Raw genomic sequence first — 17,828 nt, 5'->3', positions numbered from 1 at the left:
CTATTGATGAAGGATCGGCCGAAGAGAGAGAGAGAGAGTGGCTGGGGAATTGCAAACTACCAAGGCTACTTCCAACTTCCAAGTAATCTTCCCTTTATTCTGTTAGTTAATCATTAATAAAAAGAATATGTACTCTTTTTTTCTTTCTTTCTTTCTTTTTTATTTTTTTTTAATGAGAAAAGACAGTATAAGTTGTTACCCTATAAATTCATACTTGGGTTTAAATTCTTGTGTTGATAGGACATGATGATAATCTGGTCTCACCACAAGATTTTAAATTAATGTGAAAGACTTACATTAAGCAGCATTATGATGTATTTCCAACACATTATATAAGGAATTTTTATAGAAAAGCCAAGAGTGTAGAAGCTTCCAGTTAGTGTTGGAGGCCAAGCAACGGGGTTCGATAACCTAAAAATGTTAAGGGAAATGTGAGTGTGAGAATGTTAGTGTATAAATGAAATACTCAATTTAGGTAAAAAGATGAAAACACGATCTAAAATGATGAACTATTATTCTAAATTTAAAAACACTAATGGGATAATACGAGGAATACCATCCTTAAGCAGCTATATGATGTTAGTGCCATTCAAGTTTCTTCAAATGAAAATAGAAAGGACATAATAAAAGTAAAATTACAGCAGCATTTTCTTTAACCCAAAGGCATTGTTAAAGTTTACAAGCTAAGATCCATGTGGAAAATTTTAAATTAAATGAAAAGAAATAGTGTATCTTTCAAACAGTGATAGTTTAAGAGTGCAACTGATCTATGATCATTATTGAACTAGTCAACGAGGATTGATGGTAGGGAAAAAGTCACTAACAAGGTTACTTCCAGGGAGATTGTTGGAGACATAAGTACGAGTTTTAGAATAGATTGAAGATGATGGGGCTGATGCTGAGGGTGAGGATTCAGAAGTTATGGTATTTAAGTTTAACTCCAATGTAGTGTTGTCACATTCTAGAAGTGCTGAAGATATGTTTTCGAGCTCTCTCACCACTTCCAACATAGAAGGTCTACCCTTCATTTCATTTTGAGAACACATGATGGCCAATTGCATAAATTTCTTTATACACTCTGAAGGATATGGCCCCATACTCTCGTCTATGATGGAAAACATCATTCCAGATTGACATGCCATGTTAACCTGTAAGTACATATCGTGGAAGTTAATTAGATGATGTTATAAAAGAAAAAGCAAGAACTTGAATGCTCATAATGCATCTTCACACAAATTAGAAATTCATAAATCTATTGTATAATCTTTCTCATTCGTCCAATCAAGCAAGCATATGATCTTAAAATGAATGAAGGCAAACTTATATGAAATCCTCAATAGAGTTTATATGATAGCATAGTGAAATCCTGTGATACCTCTCTCACAAGGTTCCGTCCATGAGATATAGGTTGCCTCCCTGATAAGAGTTCTAGAAATACTACACCAAGGCTATAAACATCGCTTTTTTCCGTTAACTTGTGGGTCAAAAAGTATTCTGGATCAAGATAACCCTGCATATAAGTAAAAACATTGTTTTAATGCCAAAGGGATATGAAAATAGAATGCAAAAATAATTGTTGTGACCAAGTAGTAATTACAGTTTATCAAAAATTGTATCATATTACCATATACGTTTGTAATATCCATCTATAAAATGCAATGCATACCAAATGGGGAAGATATCCATCTATATAATGCAATGTATACCGAATGGGGAAGATCATTCAACCAAACTTTGATGTGGTATCAAAGCCATACCTATAGATGAAATTTTTGAATCTTCTACTGTCGTTCAGTTGTTCTCACCTTCGTGGTTGACAATTTGGTTCAACAGATTTTTCGATGGCATTTTACAGATTTTTAGAACGATAGGTCTCCGATTGAAGCCACCACTTTAGCATAATTTGGTTCTGGGTGATTAGAAAGACTCTCAAACATCTCTGTGGGTGATCTCCTGCCTGTAATCAACACGATTCTCGGCATCTCTTGGGTGAGCAACGGGGTTTCTTTTCTGGCATCTCTTTGTGTGTAATCACCGGGATTTCGGCATCCTGTGTGTGGGCTTGATGTGATTTCAAGCATTTCTTGGCTGGTCGACACTAATTATGTGGAATCGCGTGTCTGGGTATTCGAGTGTCTCCGAAGTTCATAACTTCGATGGTTTGGGCCTCGAGCATAACCTGTGTGTTTTTAACTTGTGGGCTGTTTTTGTTTTGAATGGGCTTGCCATTTTATTTTATTTTTATTTTTATTTTTTTTGTAGGCTGATTTTGGGTGGCAATTAATTTAGGCTGCATCCTACTTCCTTGTGTGGGCTGATTTTGTTTGGGTTATATTTTGTAATCTTCTATATTACAAAGTTCTGCCGATTGATGCGTTCTATGTTAAGTTTACAGGAAAAATTATATAATATGGGAATTCAATTCAAGATATTCTTAAAAGGAAAGGAGTTTTTGGGTCATATTGATGGGTTTTCTAAGGCAGTTGAAGATACTAAAGATCTCAGTACATGGAAAACAAATTATGCTTGTACTATCTCTTGGATTTTGGGATCCATAGAGTCCCACATGGTGAATAATTTACGCTCTTTCACTACGACTAAGGAGATGCGGAAATACTTGAAGCGGATTTATTGTCAAGACAATAATACACGACGCTTTCAATTGGAGTTAGAAATTGCTAACTACACTCAAGGTAATCTTACTATTTAGCAATACTATTCTAGTTTCCTGAACTTATGGAGCAAGTACTCCAGAATAATTAATGCTAAGGTCTCTGCTGCGGCCTTATCTGCACTATGAGATGTTCAAGAGGTTAGCAATAAGGATCAATTTCTTATGAAATTATGACCCGAATTTGAAGTGGTCCAAGCAGGTTTAATGAATCGAGATCCGATTCCCTCTTTAGATGTGTGTTTGGGTGAACTTTTACTTGAGGAACAACTAGCTACACAAACTATTATTTGATTTGATTTTTCCTCATCTAATGTGGCCACCGTTGCATATGTTGCCCAAGGACGGGGAAGGGATAAACTACAGTGTTTTCGCTGCAAAGGATAAGGGCATATTGCTCCTAACTGTCCTCCAAAAGTCTACAATTACTCTATACAAGTAGGGTATATCGTGAAAGACTATCCCACACAACCTCCACATCGAAAAGCTAATGTATTTCAAGTCGTTGCACTAGGTACTAATCTGACACTTTTGCAAGCTACCATCAGTTAACAATTTAATCCTAAAAATGGTCAAGCAGATGATTGTTTATGCCTTCTTTGCCTTGGGCTTACAAGGTAAAGGTCCCATTGCTTCTTCTCCTTGGTTTATTGATTCAAGGACATCGAATCATATGGTAAGTAGTTCTAATTCCTTGCATAACATTTGACAATATACTAGCACACAACAATTCAGATTACTGATGGCAATACTCTTCTTATTACTACTGTTGGTAATACTAGGCCTTTCTTTTGATAATGTTTATGTATCTCTAGGCTTATCTACAAACTTAATTTCGGTTGGTTAATTAGTTGATAATAACTGTGATGTGTGTTTCTCTCGATTGGTCAATTAGTTGATTCCGGAAAATTGTTCCCATGACAATTTAATAGTCATCCTGCTATGTCTTTGGCATGTATTAGTGATAGGTTTAAAAATGAAATTTGGCATAAACCATTAGGTCATCCCAATACTTTAATTTTATCTCATTTGTTGAAGTGTGTTTTTTTTTTTTTTTTTTGGCATTAAAGATAAGTTTTAGTTTTCCAATTTATCTTTCAATTGTGATACTTGTAAACTTAGAAAAAGTAAGACTCTTCTATTTCCAACTTATGGTAGTCGTGCTGATAAATGCTTTAAGATTAATCATAGTGATGTTTGGGATGTAACACCTATGACTTCGCATACTTATTATAAGTACTTTGTGATGTTTATTGATGATTCCAGTTGTTACACTTGGATATATTTTCTGTGCTCTAAAAGTAAGGTTGGCGCCATTCTTCAAACTTTTATAGCTTACACTGACACGAAATTCTCTTCTAGAATTCGAATATTAAGGTCTGACAACAATGGGGAATATATGTCTCATCAATTTTAATCATTCTTACAACATAAAGGTATTCTCTCTCAACGCTCTTGTCCATATATCTCTTAACAAAATGGAGTGGCAAAAAGAAAGAATCATCACCTATTGAATGTTGTTAGAGTTTTACTCTTGAAATCTTCGATTCCATCTAAATTTTGGGTCAAAGCCCTTTCCAGAGCTGTATATCTGATTAATCGACTTCCTGCTCAGCATTTGGATTTTGACTCACCTTATGTTTGCTTGTACGGTACACATTTTGGCTATGGCAGTTGCACACTTTTGAATGTATTTGTTTTGTTCATTTACATCCTCATGAACGTCATAAGCTTGGTGCTCAATTCGTACAGTGTGCTTTCATAGGTTACGACATTGCTCAAAAAGGCTTCATTCGTTATGATGGTGTTGCTAATCGTTTTGGTATTTCTTGCAACGTGATTTTCTTTAGAATAAGTACTACATCCAACAACATGTTGTTTAATCTTCTGATTTGGTTTCGCTTATTAGCTTTGAGAATGACTCTAGTTCTGTGGAGCGTTCTAAACCAGGTATGGCATATCAAAGAAGACGGCCCCCAAACCGACTGTCCCTTCTCGTTCCCAATCCCGATTCTATCCCAGACTCTGCTATTCTTCGACGATCCACCGGCTTTACTTATCTCCTATTCAGTAAGGCTTCTCTGCAAGTTTATCTCATTTCACATTTCCTACTTCTTATTCTTAGGCTACTACTCAACTCTGTTAGGTAAAAGCTATGGATATTGTTTCTTGCCCTTCTTGTATTTGACCTACGGGATGCAAATGAGTCTATTCTATTAAATTTCGATCTGATGTATCGCTGAAGCGTTATAAAGCTCGGTTGGTGGCTCTTGGGAATCGTCAAGAATATGGGATGGACTATGAAGAGACATTTGCCCTAGTTGCCAAAATGACGACGGTTTGAACTATTCTGGCTATAGCTGCCTCTAGGGAATATCCTTTGTGACAGATAGATGTCAAGAATGCTTTCTTACATGATGACCTTAAGAAAGATATTTTTATGACACATCCTTCGGGTATCTTTTCATGGCTATCTTCCAATGTGTGTAACTAAAGCACTCGCTTTGTGGGTTGAAGCAAGCTCCTCATCCTTGGTTTGACAAGTTTCGTTCTACTCTTTTGGAATACTTATTTACCCGAGCAAATATGATTCGTCTCTCTTCATCTCTTCCACCAAAGTAGGTACTGTGCTTTTTTTATCTATGTTGATGATATTTTTATTACTGCGACTGACCTTGGATTGATATCTCAACTTCAAAACCAACTGAAGGATTCTTTCCATATGAAAGATTTGGGCCCCTTACAGCATTTTTTAGGTCTTGAAGTGCTTTCAAGTCTAGCTGGAACTTTTCTGCATCAGCACAAGTATTTGGAGAAGTTGATTACTTTAGCTGGACTTCTGGATGGCCGCTTTGTTGATACTCCTTTCGAAGTGAATGTGAAGTATCATAAGGAGGAAGGTGATCTCTTTCCTAATCTCTCTCTATATCGCCAGCCAGTGGCTTAATCCCTTTTGGTCCCCATTTTTTGAAAATGAAAATGGATAAAATAATTTTTTTTTTTTAAAAATGAGTGGTTGAAAATAAAATTTCGATTTATGTATAATATAATTTTATGGAAGATTGTGTGATTGAAAATATGAGAAAGAAAAATGGAATATAATTTAATAGGGGACTAATGGTTACCTCACTATTACATGACCCGACATCTTTTTTTTTTTTTTTATTTTTTTATTTTATAAAATTTACATTTAAAAGTTTTTATTTATCAAAAAATGAGGAGATTTTAATGTATATTTTCGAGTTGGAACTCTTGGAATAATTTATTTGCTTTTGCAAAAGTTAATTGTTATATTTTATAGTTCTATGTTGTCTTGGTACCATGATGATGCTTCCCTTTTTTTCTCTCTTTGGATATATCTTCTTTTTTATACTTTAAGATAAGGAGACACCTTCTTAATTCTTCTTTACATGGCAGAGACTGAGTGGACCTACAGGAATGATAATGGACTGGCAAGGAGCACCGGCAAGTCCGAGTTCATACACTGTAAAACGAATTGTTCGCCTAGAAATTCCTGTTGAGAATTATCCAAATGTAAGATTGTTTGTTGTTCTACTTTTCTAGGAATGTTCAGTTCATTTTCATTTCTTAAATCTATAGTGCTTCTCATTCCATTATTATCTAAATTACTACTTCGTGGATTCTTAGTTCAATTTTGTTGGGCGGCTTTTGGGTCCTAGAGGAAATTCACTTAAACGAGTGGAAGCCACTACAGGATGCCGCGTGTATATTAGAGGAGAAGGTTCAATAAAGGACCCAGACAAGGTAATGCAAGGGATCTCACCATACTGTGATGCATTTTTGTGGTGTTCATTATTACTTATGAAGACTCATTATGAAGTAGCTATATAGTTGATTGAAAACCTGCGAATGATGCACACAACGAAAGGGTCAAGAAAAAAGTAAGCAGCTAACACTGCTGCTTCTTTTAATGCCTGTTCCTGAGAAACATGAAAGCAGAAATCATAATCTCAACCATGAAAACAATGACATCATAACTTAATTTAGCATGTTGCGTATAAATTGAATCATGTAGAAAATTTCAGAATACCTCAAGATATTATTTGTTCATTTCCTCCCAAAAAGTAAAGAGGGGTAATTTGGAGTTCTATTCACGAAAGAAGGCTCCTTTGATTTTACTTTTATAGCCTGAAACTCAAATAGGCAATTCCACATTAGAGCTGTCATTGATCTGATTTTCAAAATATAGTATCCTACTAGGTTTCCATCCTTTGGGATCTAGAAATCTTGTAATTCAAAATCGAGTTTTTTAAAGCTTTTCCTTGTGATCCTGTGATAAATTTAAACCTTCAAGTTAATGATGAAAGGATTATGGGACCAATTCTTAGATTTCTTGTTTACTTTTTGCTCTTTAACTTTTGGCAACTTCTTTGAATGGCTATGCTATGATACATGCTTTTGCAATGATTCCCAGCAGCCAAACATTATAATTGTAAACCTCAATGGAAAGGAAAAAGGGCAAGCTTGTATTCAAGGTTAACTTTATTCTCAATAATCTTAAGAGTTGACTATATGAATTTTTTGCAGTAACGTTTTGTTTGACCCAACTCCCTCACGAAGTTGAGGCTTAAATTCTTTGTTCCTCCAAATTATTATAATTGTTAATCTAATATATTGACTTCAAAATCTAGCTGAAACACCTATTATGTTGACGTAATTAGAGATGGTATTGTATAATTCATTCTAGAGATTCATACTTATAGCCACTTAATTATTTTTGTCTTAAATTACTAACTGTATTTGATTCACTTTGTGCCTGTCAATGTTAAGGAAGAAAAACTATGGGGACGGCCAGGTTATGAACATTTGAATGAACCTTTCCACATCTTGGTTGAGGATGATTTACCTGTTAATGTTGTTGATATCAGACTGAGGCAAGCACAAGAGATAATAGAAGAACTGGTCAGACCTGTGGTATTAATCTCTAACCAATCTTTCTTTGAAAAATCAAACAACTTCGTTTCTTTGAGCCATTCACTACCCAATAAAGACATAAATGGTAATCTACCGAATTGCCGACCAGAACTACACAAGCTGAAACATGTAAAATCACGCATATTAAGAATAATCCATTACTATGTTTTCATTTTTGTACAGGAAAGGCAGCAATTGCATGAACTAGCCCTGCTAAATTCAAATTTCAAAGAAGAGAGTCCTGGACCAGGTGACAGCGTCTCACCTTTTAATACCAGTGGAATGAAGCGTGCAAAAATAGGACATTAAAAGATCAAAATCTATCTGTTGTTTGAAGAATTCTAAGATTCGTACTTGGTATACCTTCCGAAAGACCTCATGTCCACATTCCTAGCTAATTGAAAATGTAACATAGAGGAATACAAGTCTATGAGGTTGATTTCTTTGTCGGATTTTCTATTGTTTCTCTTAATTAACCAACGACAGAAGGAGGAAAAACAAAGAAACAAATAATGTCTATAGGTGTATTTAGATTGATTTTATCAATGTTGGTTATTTATACCCAATCATTGGATTTATTCTTGTGCTTGATTTTATAGGTATCTTCGTTGTTATGATATCTATTATTATTTAAAGACCCCATTATAAATTGACATATTATGTTTTAAGTTGGCTGATTTTGTTGAAGTATGTGTTTTTGAATTCCACTAGATGTTTTATCAAATTATGAAGTGTAGTTATTATGTAGTTAGTTTTCATCCAGTGAGTTCCTGTTAAGTGAAGAATTATGCTACTTTGCTTAAGGTTCCATCATTCTGCCTCCATTTGTTCATTTCGGGCACTTTCCTTTTGCTCGGGTTATGCAAGTCATCAATGTGACATACTTTTGCGCAATTTGTGGATGAAATTGTCATTCTATTTCTGTTTCCTGGGTGGTTATTGCTCATTTTTTCAAGTGGTTTTTTTTGGTCTTTCGTAGATGGCGCCTTTTTGTTGATGCCATATTTTGATGAAGTTTCTATATTAAGGAGATGAACGATTTGGCAGCTGACTCTATAAAACAGGGCAATTTTTCCCCAGCCTTCCAAAGATGGGGATTGTTGGTTGTTGATACCTTGATGCTCAAATCACTGAGAATTCTTGATGCAAGGAGAGTAAAAGTGAAGAATGGAAACTAGACTTGGAGAGAATGTTTGGCTCAAATTTATGGCAGGCGTTTATACCCCTATTGCCACTTTTTGTGGGCTCAAGATATAGATCATTTGTTGAGGCCTGGAGGATTCTCTATGATTGACAAAGGCTGATAGGATAGGACAAAATTAGTGCATTAATCTCATGTTGTAGTTATTTATCTTCAAAATAATTCTAACCAGGCATTTTTGTTCTGACTTGGCTTGTACCTTTTTCCATGTGATTGAATTATATGTATTTACTTGATTTTACTTCAGTTTGGCCTACATGCTCATTTTTAGGACTAGTCCCGTCTCTTTGTTTTTATTGACTTGGTCAATTCTAGTAGTGGAATAATAGAGGGAAATGAAGTGAATTGACAAAAATAACTTTCAAATAAGTTGTCATGTGGCCAAAAAATTGACATTACGTGTATGGATTTAATTTTTATTGGCTTAAATGCGTAGTTTGGAGTTTTGAAGGCTAAAAAAGTTTGATTAAAAAGTAATTTGATATATGGGGTAAAGTTACGGACCGCAATGTCAAATGCCCCCAACAATGTTATAGTACTAACTAAAATCACTGTCACAAATTCACTCGTCTATTGTACTCTACCATTGACTAAGGTTTTAGATTCCATTTGAAGAATTTGCCCTCGTATATTTTGTCTATTACAGATCTAATTCTCTATTTTTTCTTCCTCCAAGCACAATACAGGTACATTGTCAAGATGTTGTTCCATGTTATTTCGATTTTCGATCATAAGATTCTTGATTCTTGAATGGGATCGAGTTTTTGAAACTCGAGTGAGTTTCACCAGTTGTATTTAAGTCCTTGGTTGTGGTTTTAAGATGCTTGAACAATATTCTTGAAGGAATGTCATTTATGATATTGGCAAGGTTGACGGAGTGTTGATCAAAATGAGGCAGGTACTATTGATGAAGGATCGGCCGAAGAGAGAGAGAGAGAGAGAGTGGCTGGTGAATTGCAAACTACCAAGGCTACTTCCAACTTCCAAGTAATCTTCCCTTTATTCTGTTAGTTAATCATTAATAAAAAGAATATGTACTCTTTTTTTCTTTCTTTCTTTCTTTTTTATTTTTTTTTTAATGAGAAAAGACAGTATAAGTTGTTACCCTGTAAATTCATACTTGGGTTTAAATTCTTGCGTTGATAGGACATGATGATAATCTGGTCTCACCACAAGATTTTAAATTAATGTGAAAGACTTACATTAAGCAGCATTATGATGTATTTCCAACACATTATATAAGGAATTTTTATAGAAAAGCCAAGAGTGTAGAAGCTTCCAGTTAGTGTTGGAGGCCAAGCAACGGGGTTCGATAACCTAAAAATGTTAAGGGAAATGTGAGTGTGAGAATGTTAGTGTATAAATGAAATACTCAATTTAGGTAAAAAGATGAAAACACGATCTAAAATGATGAACTATTATTCTAAATTTAAAAACACTAATGGGATAATACGAGGAATACCATCCTTAAGCAGCTATATGATGTTAGTGCCATTCAAGTTTCTTCAAATGAAAATAGAAAGGACATAATAAAAGTAAAATTACAGCAGCATTTTCTTTAACCCAAAGGCATTGTTAAAGTTTACAAGCTAAGATCCATATGGAAAAATTTAAATTAAATGAAAACAAATTGTGTATCTTTCAAACAGTGATAGTTTAAGAGTGCAACTGATCTATGATCATTATTGAACTAGTCAACGAGGATTGATGGTAGGGAAAAAGTCACTAACAAGGTTACTTCCAGGGAGATTGTTGGAGACATAAGTACGAGTTTTAGAATAGATTGAAGATGATGGGGCTGATGCTGAGGGTGAGGATTCAGAAGTTATGGTATTTAAGTTTAACTCCAATGTAGTGTTGTCACATTCTAGAAGTGCTGAAGATATGTTTTCGAGCTCTCTCACCACTTCCAACATAGAAGGTCTACCCTTCATTTCATTTTGAGAACACATGATGGCCAATTGCATAAATTTCTTTATACACTCTGAAGGATATGGCCCCATACTCTCGTCTATGATGGAAAACATCATTCCAGATTGACATGCCATGTTAACCTGTAAGTACATAGCGTGGAAGTTAATTAGACGATGTTATAAAAGAAAAAGCAAGAACTTGAATGCTCATAATGCATCTTCACACAAATTAGAAATTCATAAATCTATTGTATAATCTTTCTCATTCGTCCAATCAAGTAAGCATATGATCTTAAAATGAATATAGGCAAACTTATATGAAATCCTCAATAGAGTTTATATGATAGCATAGTGAAATCCTGTGATACCTCTCTCACAAGGTTCCGTCCATGAGATATAGGTTGCCTCCCTGATAAGAGTTCTAGAAATACTACACCAAGGCTATAAACATCGCTTTTTTCCGTTAACTTGTGGGTCAAAAAGTATTCTGGATCAAGATAACCCTGCATATAAGTAAAAACATTGTTTTAATGCCAAAGGGATATGAAAATAGAATGCAAAAATAATTGTTGTGACCAAGTAGTAATTACAGTTTATCAAAAATTGTATCATATTACCATATACGTTTGTAATATCCATCTATAAAATGCAATGCATACCAAATGGAGAAGATATCCATCTATATAATGCAATGTATACCAAATGGGGAAGATCATTCAACCAAACTTTGATGTGGTAACAAAGCCATACCTATAGATGAAATTTTTGAATCTTCTACTGTCGTTCAGTTGTTCTCACCTTCGTGGTCGACAATTTGGTTCAACAGATTTTTCGATGGCATTTTACAGATTTTTAGAACGATAGGTCTCCGGTTGAAGCCACCACTTTAGCATAATTTGGTTCTGGGTGATTAGAAAGACTCTCAAACGTCTCTGTGGGTGATCTCCTGCCTGTAATCAACACGATTCTCGGCATCTCTTGGGTGAGCAACGGGGTTTCTTTTCTGGCATCTCTTTGTGTGTAATCACCGGGATTTCGGCATCCTGTGTGTGGGCTTGATGTGATTTCAAGCATTTCTTGGCTGGTCGACACTAATTATGTGGAATCGCGTGTCTGGGTATTCGAGTGTCTCCGAAGTTCATAACTTCGATGGTTTGGGCCTCGAGCATAACCTGTGTGTTTTTAACTTGTGGGCTGTTTTTGTTTTGAATGGGCTTGCCATTTTATTTTATTTTTATTTTTATTTTTTTTGTAGGCTGATTTTGGGTGGCAATTAATTTAGGCTGCATCCTACTTCCTTGTGTGGGCTGATTTTGTTTGGGTTATATTTTGTAATCTTCTATATTACAAAGTTCTGCCGATTGATGCGTTCTATGTTAAGTTTACAGGAAAAATTATATAATATGGGAATTCAGTTCAAGATATTCTTAAAAGGAAAGGAGTTTTTGGGTCATATTGATGGGTTTTCTAAGGCAGCTGAAGATACTAAAGATCTCAGTACATGGAAAACAAATTATGCTTGTACTATCTCTTGGATTTTGGGATCCATAGAGTCCCACATGGTGAATAATTTACGCTCTTTCACTACGACTAAGGAGATGCAGAAATACTTGAAGTGGATTTATTGTCAAGACAATAATACACGATGCTTTCAATTGGAGTTAGAAATTGCTAACTACACTCAAGGTAATCTTACTATTTAGCAATAGTATTCTAGTTTCCTGAACTTATGGAGCAAGTACTCCAGAATAATTAATGCTAAGGTCTCTGCTGCGGCCTTATCTGCACTATGAGATGTTCAAGAGGTTAGCAATAAGGATCAATTTCTTATGAAATTATGACCCGAATTTGAAGTGGTCCAAGCAGGTTTAATGAATCGAGATCCGATTCCCTCTTTAGATGTGTGTTTGGGTGAACTTTTACTTGAGGAACAACTAGCTACACAAACTATTATTTGATTTGATTTTTCCTCATCTAATGTGGCCACCATTGCATATGTTGCCCAAGGATGGGGAAGGGATAAACTACAGTGTTTTCGTTGCAAAGGATAAGGGCATATTGCTCCTAACTGTCCTCCAAAAGTCTACAATTACTCTATACAACTAGGGTATATCGTGAAAGACTATCCCACACAACCTCCACATCGAAAAGCTAATGTATTTCAAGTCGTTGCACTAGGTACTAATCTGACACTTCTGCAAGCTACCATCAGTTAACAATTTAATCCTAAAAATGGTCAAGCAGATGATTGTTTATGCCTTCTTTGCCATGGGCTTACAAGGTAAAGGTCCCATTGCTTCTTCTCCTTGGTTTATTGATTCAAGGACATCGAATCATATGGTAAGTAGTTCTAATTCCTTGCATAACATTTGACAATATACTAGCACACAACAATTCAGATTACTGATGGCAATACTCTTCTTATTACTACTGTTGGTAATACTAGGCCTTTCTTTTGATAATGTTTATGTATCTCTAGGCTTATCTACAAACTTAATTTCGGTTGGTTAATTAGTTGATAATAACTGTGATGTGTGTTTCTCTCGATTGGTCAATTAGTTGATTCCGGAAAATTGTTCCCATGACAATTTAATAGTCATCCTGCTATGTCTTTGGCATGTATTAGTGATAGGTTTAAAAATGAAATTTGGCATAAACCATTAGGTCATCCCAATACTTTAATTTTATCTCATTTTTTGAAGTGGGTTTTTTTTTTTTTTTTTTTTTGGCATTAAAGATAAGTTTTAGTTTTCCAATTTATCTTTCAATTGTGATACTTGTAAACTTAGAAAAAGTAAGACTCTTCTATTTCCAACTTATGGTAGTCGTGCTGATAAATGCTTTAAGATTAATCATAGTGATGTTTGGGATGTAACACCTATGACTTCGCATACTTATTATAAGTACTTTGTGATGTTTATTGATGATTCCAGTTGTTACACTTGGATATATTTTCTGTGCTCTAAAAGTAAGGTTGGCGCCATTCTTCAAACTTTTATAGCTTACACTGACACGAAATTCTCTTCTAGAATTCGAATATTAAGGTCTGACAACAATGGGGAATATATGTCTCATCAATTTTAATCATTCTTACAACATAAAGGTATTCTCTCTCAACGCTCTTGTCCATATATCTCTTAACAAAATGGAGTGGCAAAAAGAAAGAATCATCACCTATTGAATGTTGTTAGAGTTTTACTCTTGAAATCTTCGATTCCATCTAAATTTTGGGTCAAAGCCCTTTCCAGAGCTGTATATCTGATTAATCGACTTCCTGCTCAGCATTTGGATTTTGACTCACCTTATGTTTGCTTGTACGGTACACATTTTGGCTATGGCAGTTGCACACTTTTGAATGTATTTGTTTTGTTCATTTACATCCTCATGAACGTCATAAGCTTGGTGCTCAATTCGTACAGTGTGCTTTCATAGGTTACGACATTGCTCAAAAAGGCTTCATTCGTTATGATGGTGTTGCTAATCGTTTTGGTATTTCTTGCAACGTGATTTTCTTTAGAATAAGTACTACATCCAACAACATGTTGTTTAATCTTCTGATTTGGTTTCGCTTATTAGCTTTGAGAATGACTCTAGTTCTGTGGAGCGTTCTAAACCAGGTATGGCATATCAAAGAAGACGGCCCCCAAACCGACTGTCCCTTCTCGTTCCCAATCCCGATTCTATCCCAGACTCTGCTATTCTTCGACGATCCACCGGCTTTACTTATCTCCTATTCAGTAAGGCTTCTCTGCAAGTTTATCTCATTTCACATTTCCTACTTCTTATTCTTAGGCTACTACTCAACTCTGTTAGGTAAAAGCTATGGATATTGTTTCTTGCCCTTCTTGTATTTGACCTACGGGATGCAAATGAGTCTATTCTATTAAATTTCGATCTGATGTATCGCTGAAGCGTTATAAAGCTCGGTTGGTGGCTCTTGGGAATCGTCAAGAATATGGGATGGACTATGAAGAGACATTTGCCCTAGTTGCCAAAATGACGACGGTTTGAACTATTCTGGCTATAGCTGCCTCTAGGGAATATCCTTTGTGACAGATAGATGTCAAGAATGCTTTCTTACATGATGACCTTAAGAAAGATATTTTTATGACACATCCTTCGGGTATCTTTTCATGGCTATCTTCCAATGTGTGTAACTAAAGCACTCGCTTTGTGGGTTGAAGCAAGCTCCTCATCCTTGGTTTGACAAGTTTCGTTCTACTCTTTTGGAATACTTATTTACCCGAGCAAATATGATTCGTCTCTCTTCATCTCTTCCACCAAAGTAGGTACTGTGCTTTTTTTATCTATGTTGATGATATTTTTATTACTGCGACTGACCTTGGATTGATATCTCAACTTCAAAACCAACTGAAGGATTCTTTCCATATGAAAGATTTGGGCCCCTTACAGCATTTTTTAGGTCTTGAAGTGCTTTCAAGTCTAGCTGGAACTTTTCTGCATCAGCACAAGTATTTGGAGAAGTTGATTACTTTAGCTGGACTTCTGGATGGCCGCTTTGTTGATACTCCTTTCGAAGTGAATGTGAAGTATCATAAGGAGGAAGGTGATCTCTTTCCTAATCTCTCTCTATATCGCCAGCCAGTGGCTTAATCCCTTTTGGTCCCCATTTTTTGAAAATGAAAATGGATAAAATAATTTTTTTTTTTTAAAAATGAGTGGTTGAAAATAAAATTTCGATTTATGTATAATATAATTTTATGGAAGATTGTGTGATTGAAAATATGAGAAAGAAAAATGGAATATAATTTAATAGGGGACTAATGGTTACCTCACTATTACATGACCCGACATCTTTTTTGTTGTACAACAGGTCTGTCAATTTATCCATGCCCCATAACATCTTCATCTTACTGCGGTTCGTCACATTATACGATACTTGCTAGTACATCAGATAGGGGTCTTTTCTTTTCTACAAATTCTTCTCTTGAGATAATAGGATATAGTGATGCGGATTAGGCAGGATACGTGAATACGCGTTTCTTGATTACAGGTTGGTGCATATTTCTTGGGAGTGCGCTAATTTCCTGGTAAAGCAAGAAACAGGATCGTGTCTCTAAATCTTCCACTGAATCTGAATATCGTGCTTTGTCTTCTTTCTGTTCTGAGACTGTTTGGCTATGAGGCCTTCTAGCAAAGCTTGATTGTCTTCAACTTAAGCCTACTCCACTTCATGCTGATAATACTAGTGCAATTAAAATTGCTGCTAATCCTATGTTTCATGAACACACTGAACATGACACAACCTAAATATGCAGCATGAAAGTTTCACTGAGTAAATTTCTAAGATACACTTCCTCAAACAACTAAGTTTGACACCCCCTAGTAATTATGGTCATCTTAAAATCACTTCTTATACTATACTTCCTTTGGTTGGTAAAGTCCAATGCTTGAGTAGAAATTTTAAGAGAATGACGTCTGTGAAGAATATTAAAACTGTCGAAACAATATATCCCTTGAACATCACTCCATCAATCTCGTAGTGATCCTCTTGAGTTGCTCTCTCAAGGGATCTCGTTGAGTTAGAAACAAATTATTGTTTTTCATCCAGTTCGAAGCCAAGTAAAGGAGGGTTTTAGTAGTTTAATCTAGAATAAAATTTTTGACTGACTTATGACATGAAACCTAGTGCAATGACAAAAATAAAATTCTTGTAGATAGCCCAACATTTACTGGGAACGAGCCTTTCGATTTGTTCATTTCATTATCGTTTACAAAGTCCCGGAATCCAAAGGTAGAGTTCATCTTACCGGTGTTCCTTTCACATTGGTGGAGATGTGTGTTTCTGTAACTCCTTTTACATCTGATACTGGTGCAAGCTTTGAGATTCCAAAATCAGATACTTTGGCTGTCCACTTAGAGTCCAACAATATGTTGTTTGCCTTGATATCGCGATGAATGATAGGAGGATCAGCTTCTGTATGGAGGTAAAGAATTCCTCTTGCCGAACCTAGTGCAATATGCAATCTTGTCGCAAAACTTAGAGGTGATCTATACCTAGCTGTTAAAACGAGTGAAATTTTTACTTGAAAACATAAATTTAGGGAAATTGAATAACTGAATAAACAAGATTGAGTAGAAACATAAACACCGACAATAAGAAGAATGGATCATTACCAGATAGGAGGTCATGTAATGAGCCATTTGGCATGAACTCATATACCAACATCTGTATGCACAAAGAAGACAAAGAAAGAATAAACTAATATTAGATGAAGTTCATTTCATGAACTGATCAAGGTAAGTTCACTCCAAGTACTGATATATAGAAGATATATTTGAGATTGAATTGTACCTGTTCGTCCTCCTCATCACAATATCCAACCAATGAAACCAGATTTCTGTGATGTAAACGAGACAACATTTCTATCTCAGTGTAGAACTCTTTTTCACCCTGCAAAGAACCTTGTTGTGCACGCTTTATAGCGACAACTGTGCCATCCGCTAAAGTACCTTTAGAGACCTTTCCGTATCCTCCTTCGCCAACTTGAGTAGCAATGTTAAATCCGCTTGTTGCTGCTTGCAACTCTTTAAAGCTGAATGCCTTCACTCCATCCATTATTATTGTAACTTTTCCGACTAACAAACAAACAAGAAGTATGGATAGAAGTCATGTATAATGTTAATGAATAAAAGACCTGTTAATGTGAATAATAAAGCACGACTCACGTGATTTATCTTTCACAGCATTGAGTGGGAGCTGCTGATTCTTCTTTAAGAGTAAAAGTACGACACCTAAAAGTACCATGCTGGCACAGAAGATGGACCCCAACACGATTCCAGCCAAGGCGCCTTTGCTCATTCCTTTACCCTTTAAAGATGGAAGTGGCACTACAGTAATAAAATTTTCAATTCAATTCAACCCAATTTTAGAGCAAAGATTGCTTTTATTGAGAAGTATCAGCGCTTACTGTTTAAATAAGGTCCATTGACAGTAAAATTAAGCAGATCATAAGGGCCAAATGTATCATTCCCAGGTATATCAAAGGTAGCAAATTTGTCTGCAATCCGTTGAATCTCACTTTTGTTAAATTCATGAGAATCATTGGATAACTGAGGGAAGAACTTCAAGAACATTCTTAGCCTT

General features: G+C 35.4%; 3 protein-coding genes across 3 annotated transcripts; 1 reads left to right on the top strand and 2 right to left on the bottom strand.

The window, feature by feature from the left end:
- Positions 1-604: 604 nt before the first annotated feature.
- Positions 605-1,833, bottom strand: LOC111381802 (probable LRR receptor-like serine/threonine-protein kinase At5g37450). The gene is made up of 2 exons (XM_023005633.1): positions 1,376-1,833; positions 605-1,148 (listed from the first exon to the last, which is right to left on the bottom strand). The coding sequence occupies exons 1-2, from the start codon at positions 1,514-1,516 to the stop codon at positions 789-791; spliced, it is 501 nt and encodes a 166-aa protein (XP_022861401.1). The 5' UTR covers positions 1,517-1,833; the 3' UTR covers positions 605-788.
- Positions 1,834-5,903: 4,070 nt separating this feature from the next.
- On the top strand, positions 5,904-7,189 carry LOC111381803 (KH domain-containing protein At2g38610-like). The gene is made up of 2 exons (XM_023005634.1): positions 5,904-6,205; positions 6,320-7,189. Exons 1-2 carry the CDS (start codon positions 6,110-6,112, stop codon positions 6,521-6,523), a joined length of 300 nt encoding a protein of 99 aa, XP_022861402.1. The 5' UTR covers positions 5,904-6,109; the 3' UTR covers positions 6,524-7,189.
- A 3,107-nt stretch (positions 7,190-10,296) lies between these two features.
- Positions 10,297-17,822, bottom strand: LOC111381800 (probable LRR receptor-like serine/threonine-protein kinase At1g06840). The gene is made up of 7 exons (XM_023005631.1): positions 17,653-17,822; positions 17,411-17,572; positions 17,037-17,320; positions 16,859-16,910; positions 16,492-16,742; positions 11,089-11,223; positions 10,297-10,861 (listed from the first exon to the last, which is right to left on the bottom strand). The coding sequence occupies exons 1-7, from the start codon at positions 17,816-17,818 to the stop codon at positions 10,502-10,504; spliced, it is 1,410 nt and encodes a 469-aa protein (XP_022861399.1). The 5' UTR covers positions 17,819-17,822; the 3' UTR covers positions 10,297-10,501.
- Positions 17,823-17,828: the final 6 nt, after the last annotated feature.

This window comes from Olea europaea, unplaced genomic scaffold, assembly GCF_002742605.1.
Source record: "Olea europaea var. sylvestris unplaced genomic scaffold, O_europaea_v1 scaffold2376, whole genome shotgun sequence".
Lineage (NCBI taxonomy): Eukaryota > Viridiplantae > Streptophyta > Magnoliopsida > Lamiales > Oleaceae > Olea > Olea europaea.
The sequence above is the reverse complement of the archived record's forward strand: the minus strand, read 5'-3'. Positions and strand labels throughout refer to the sequence as shown.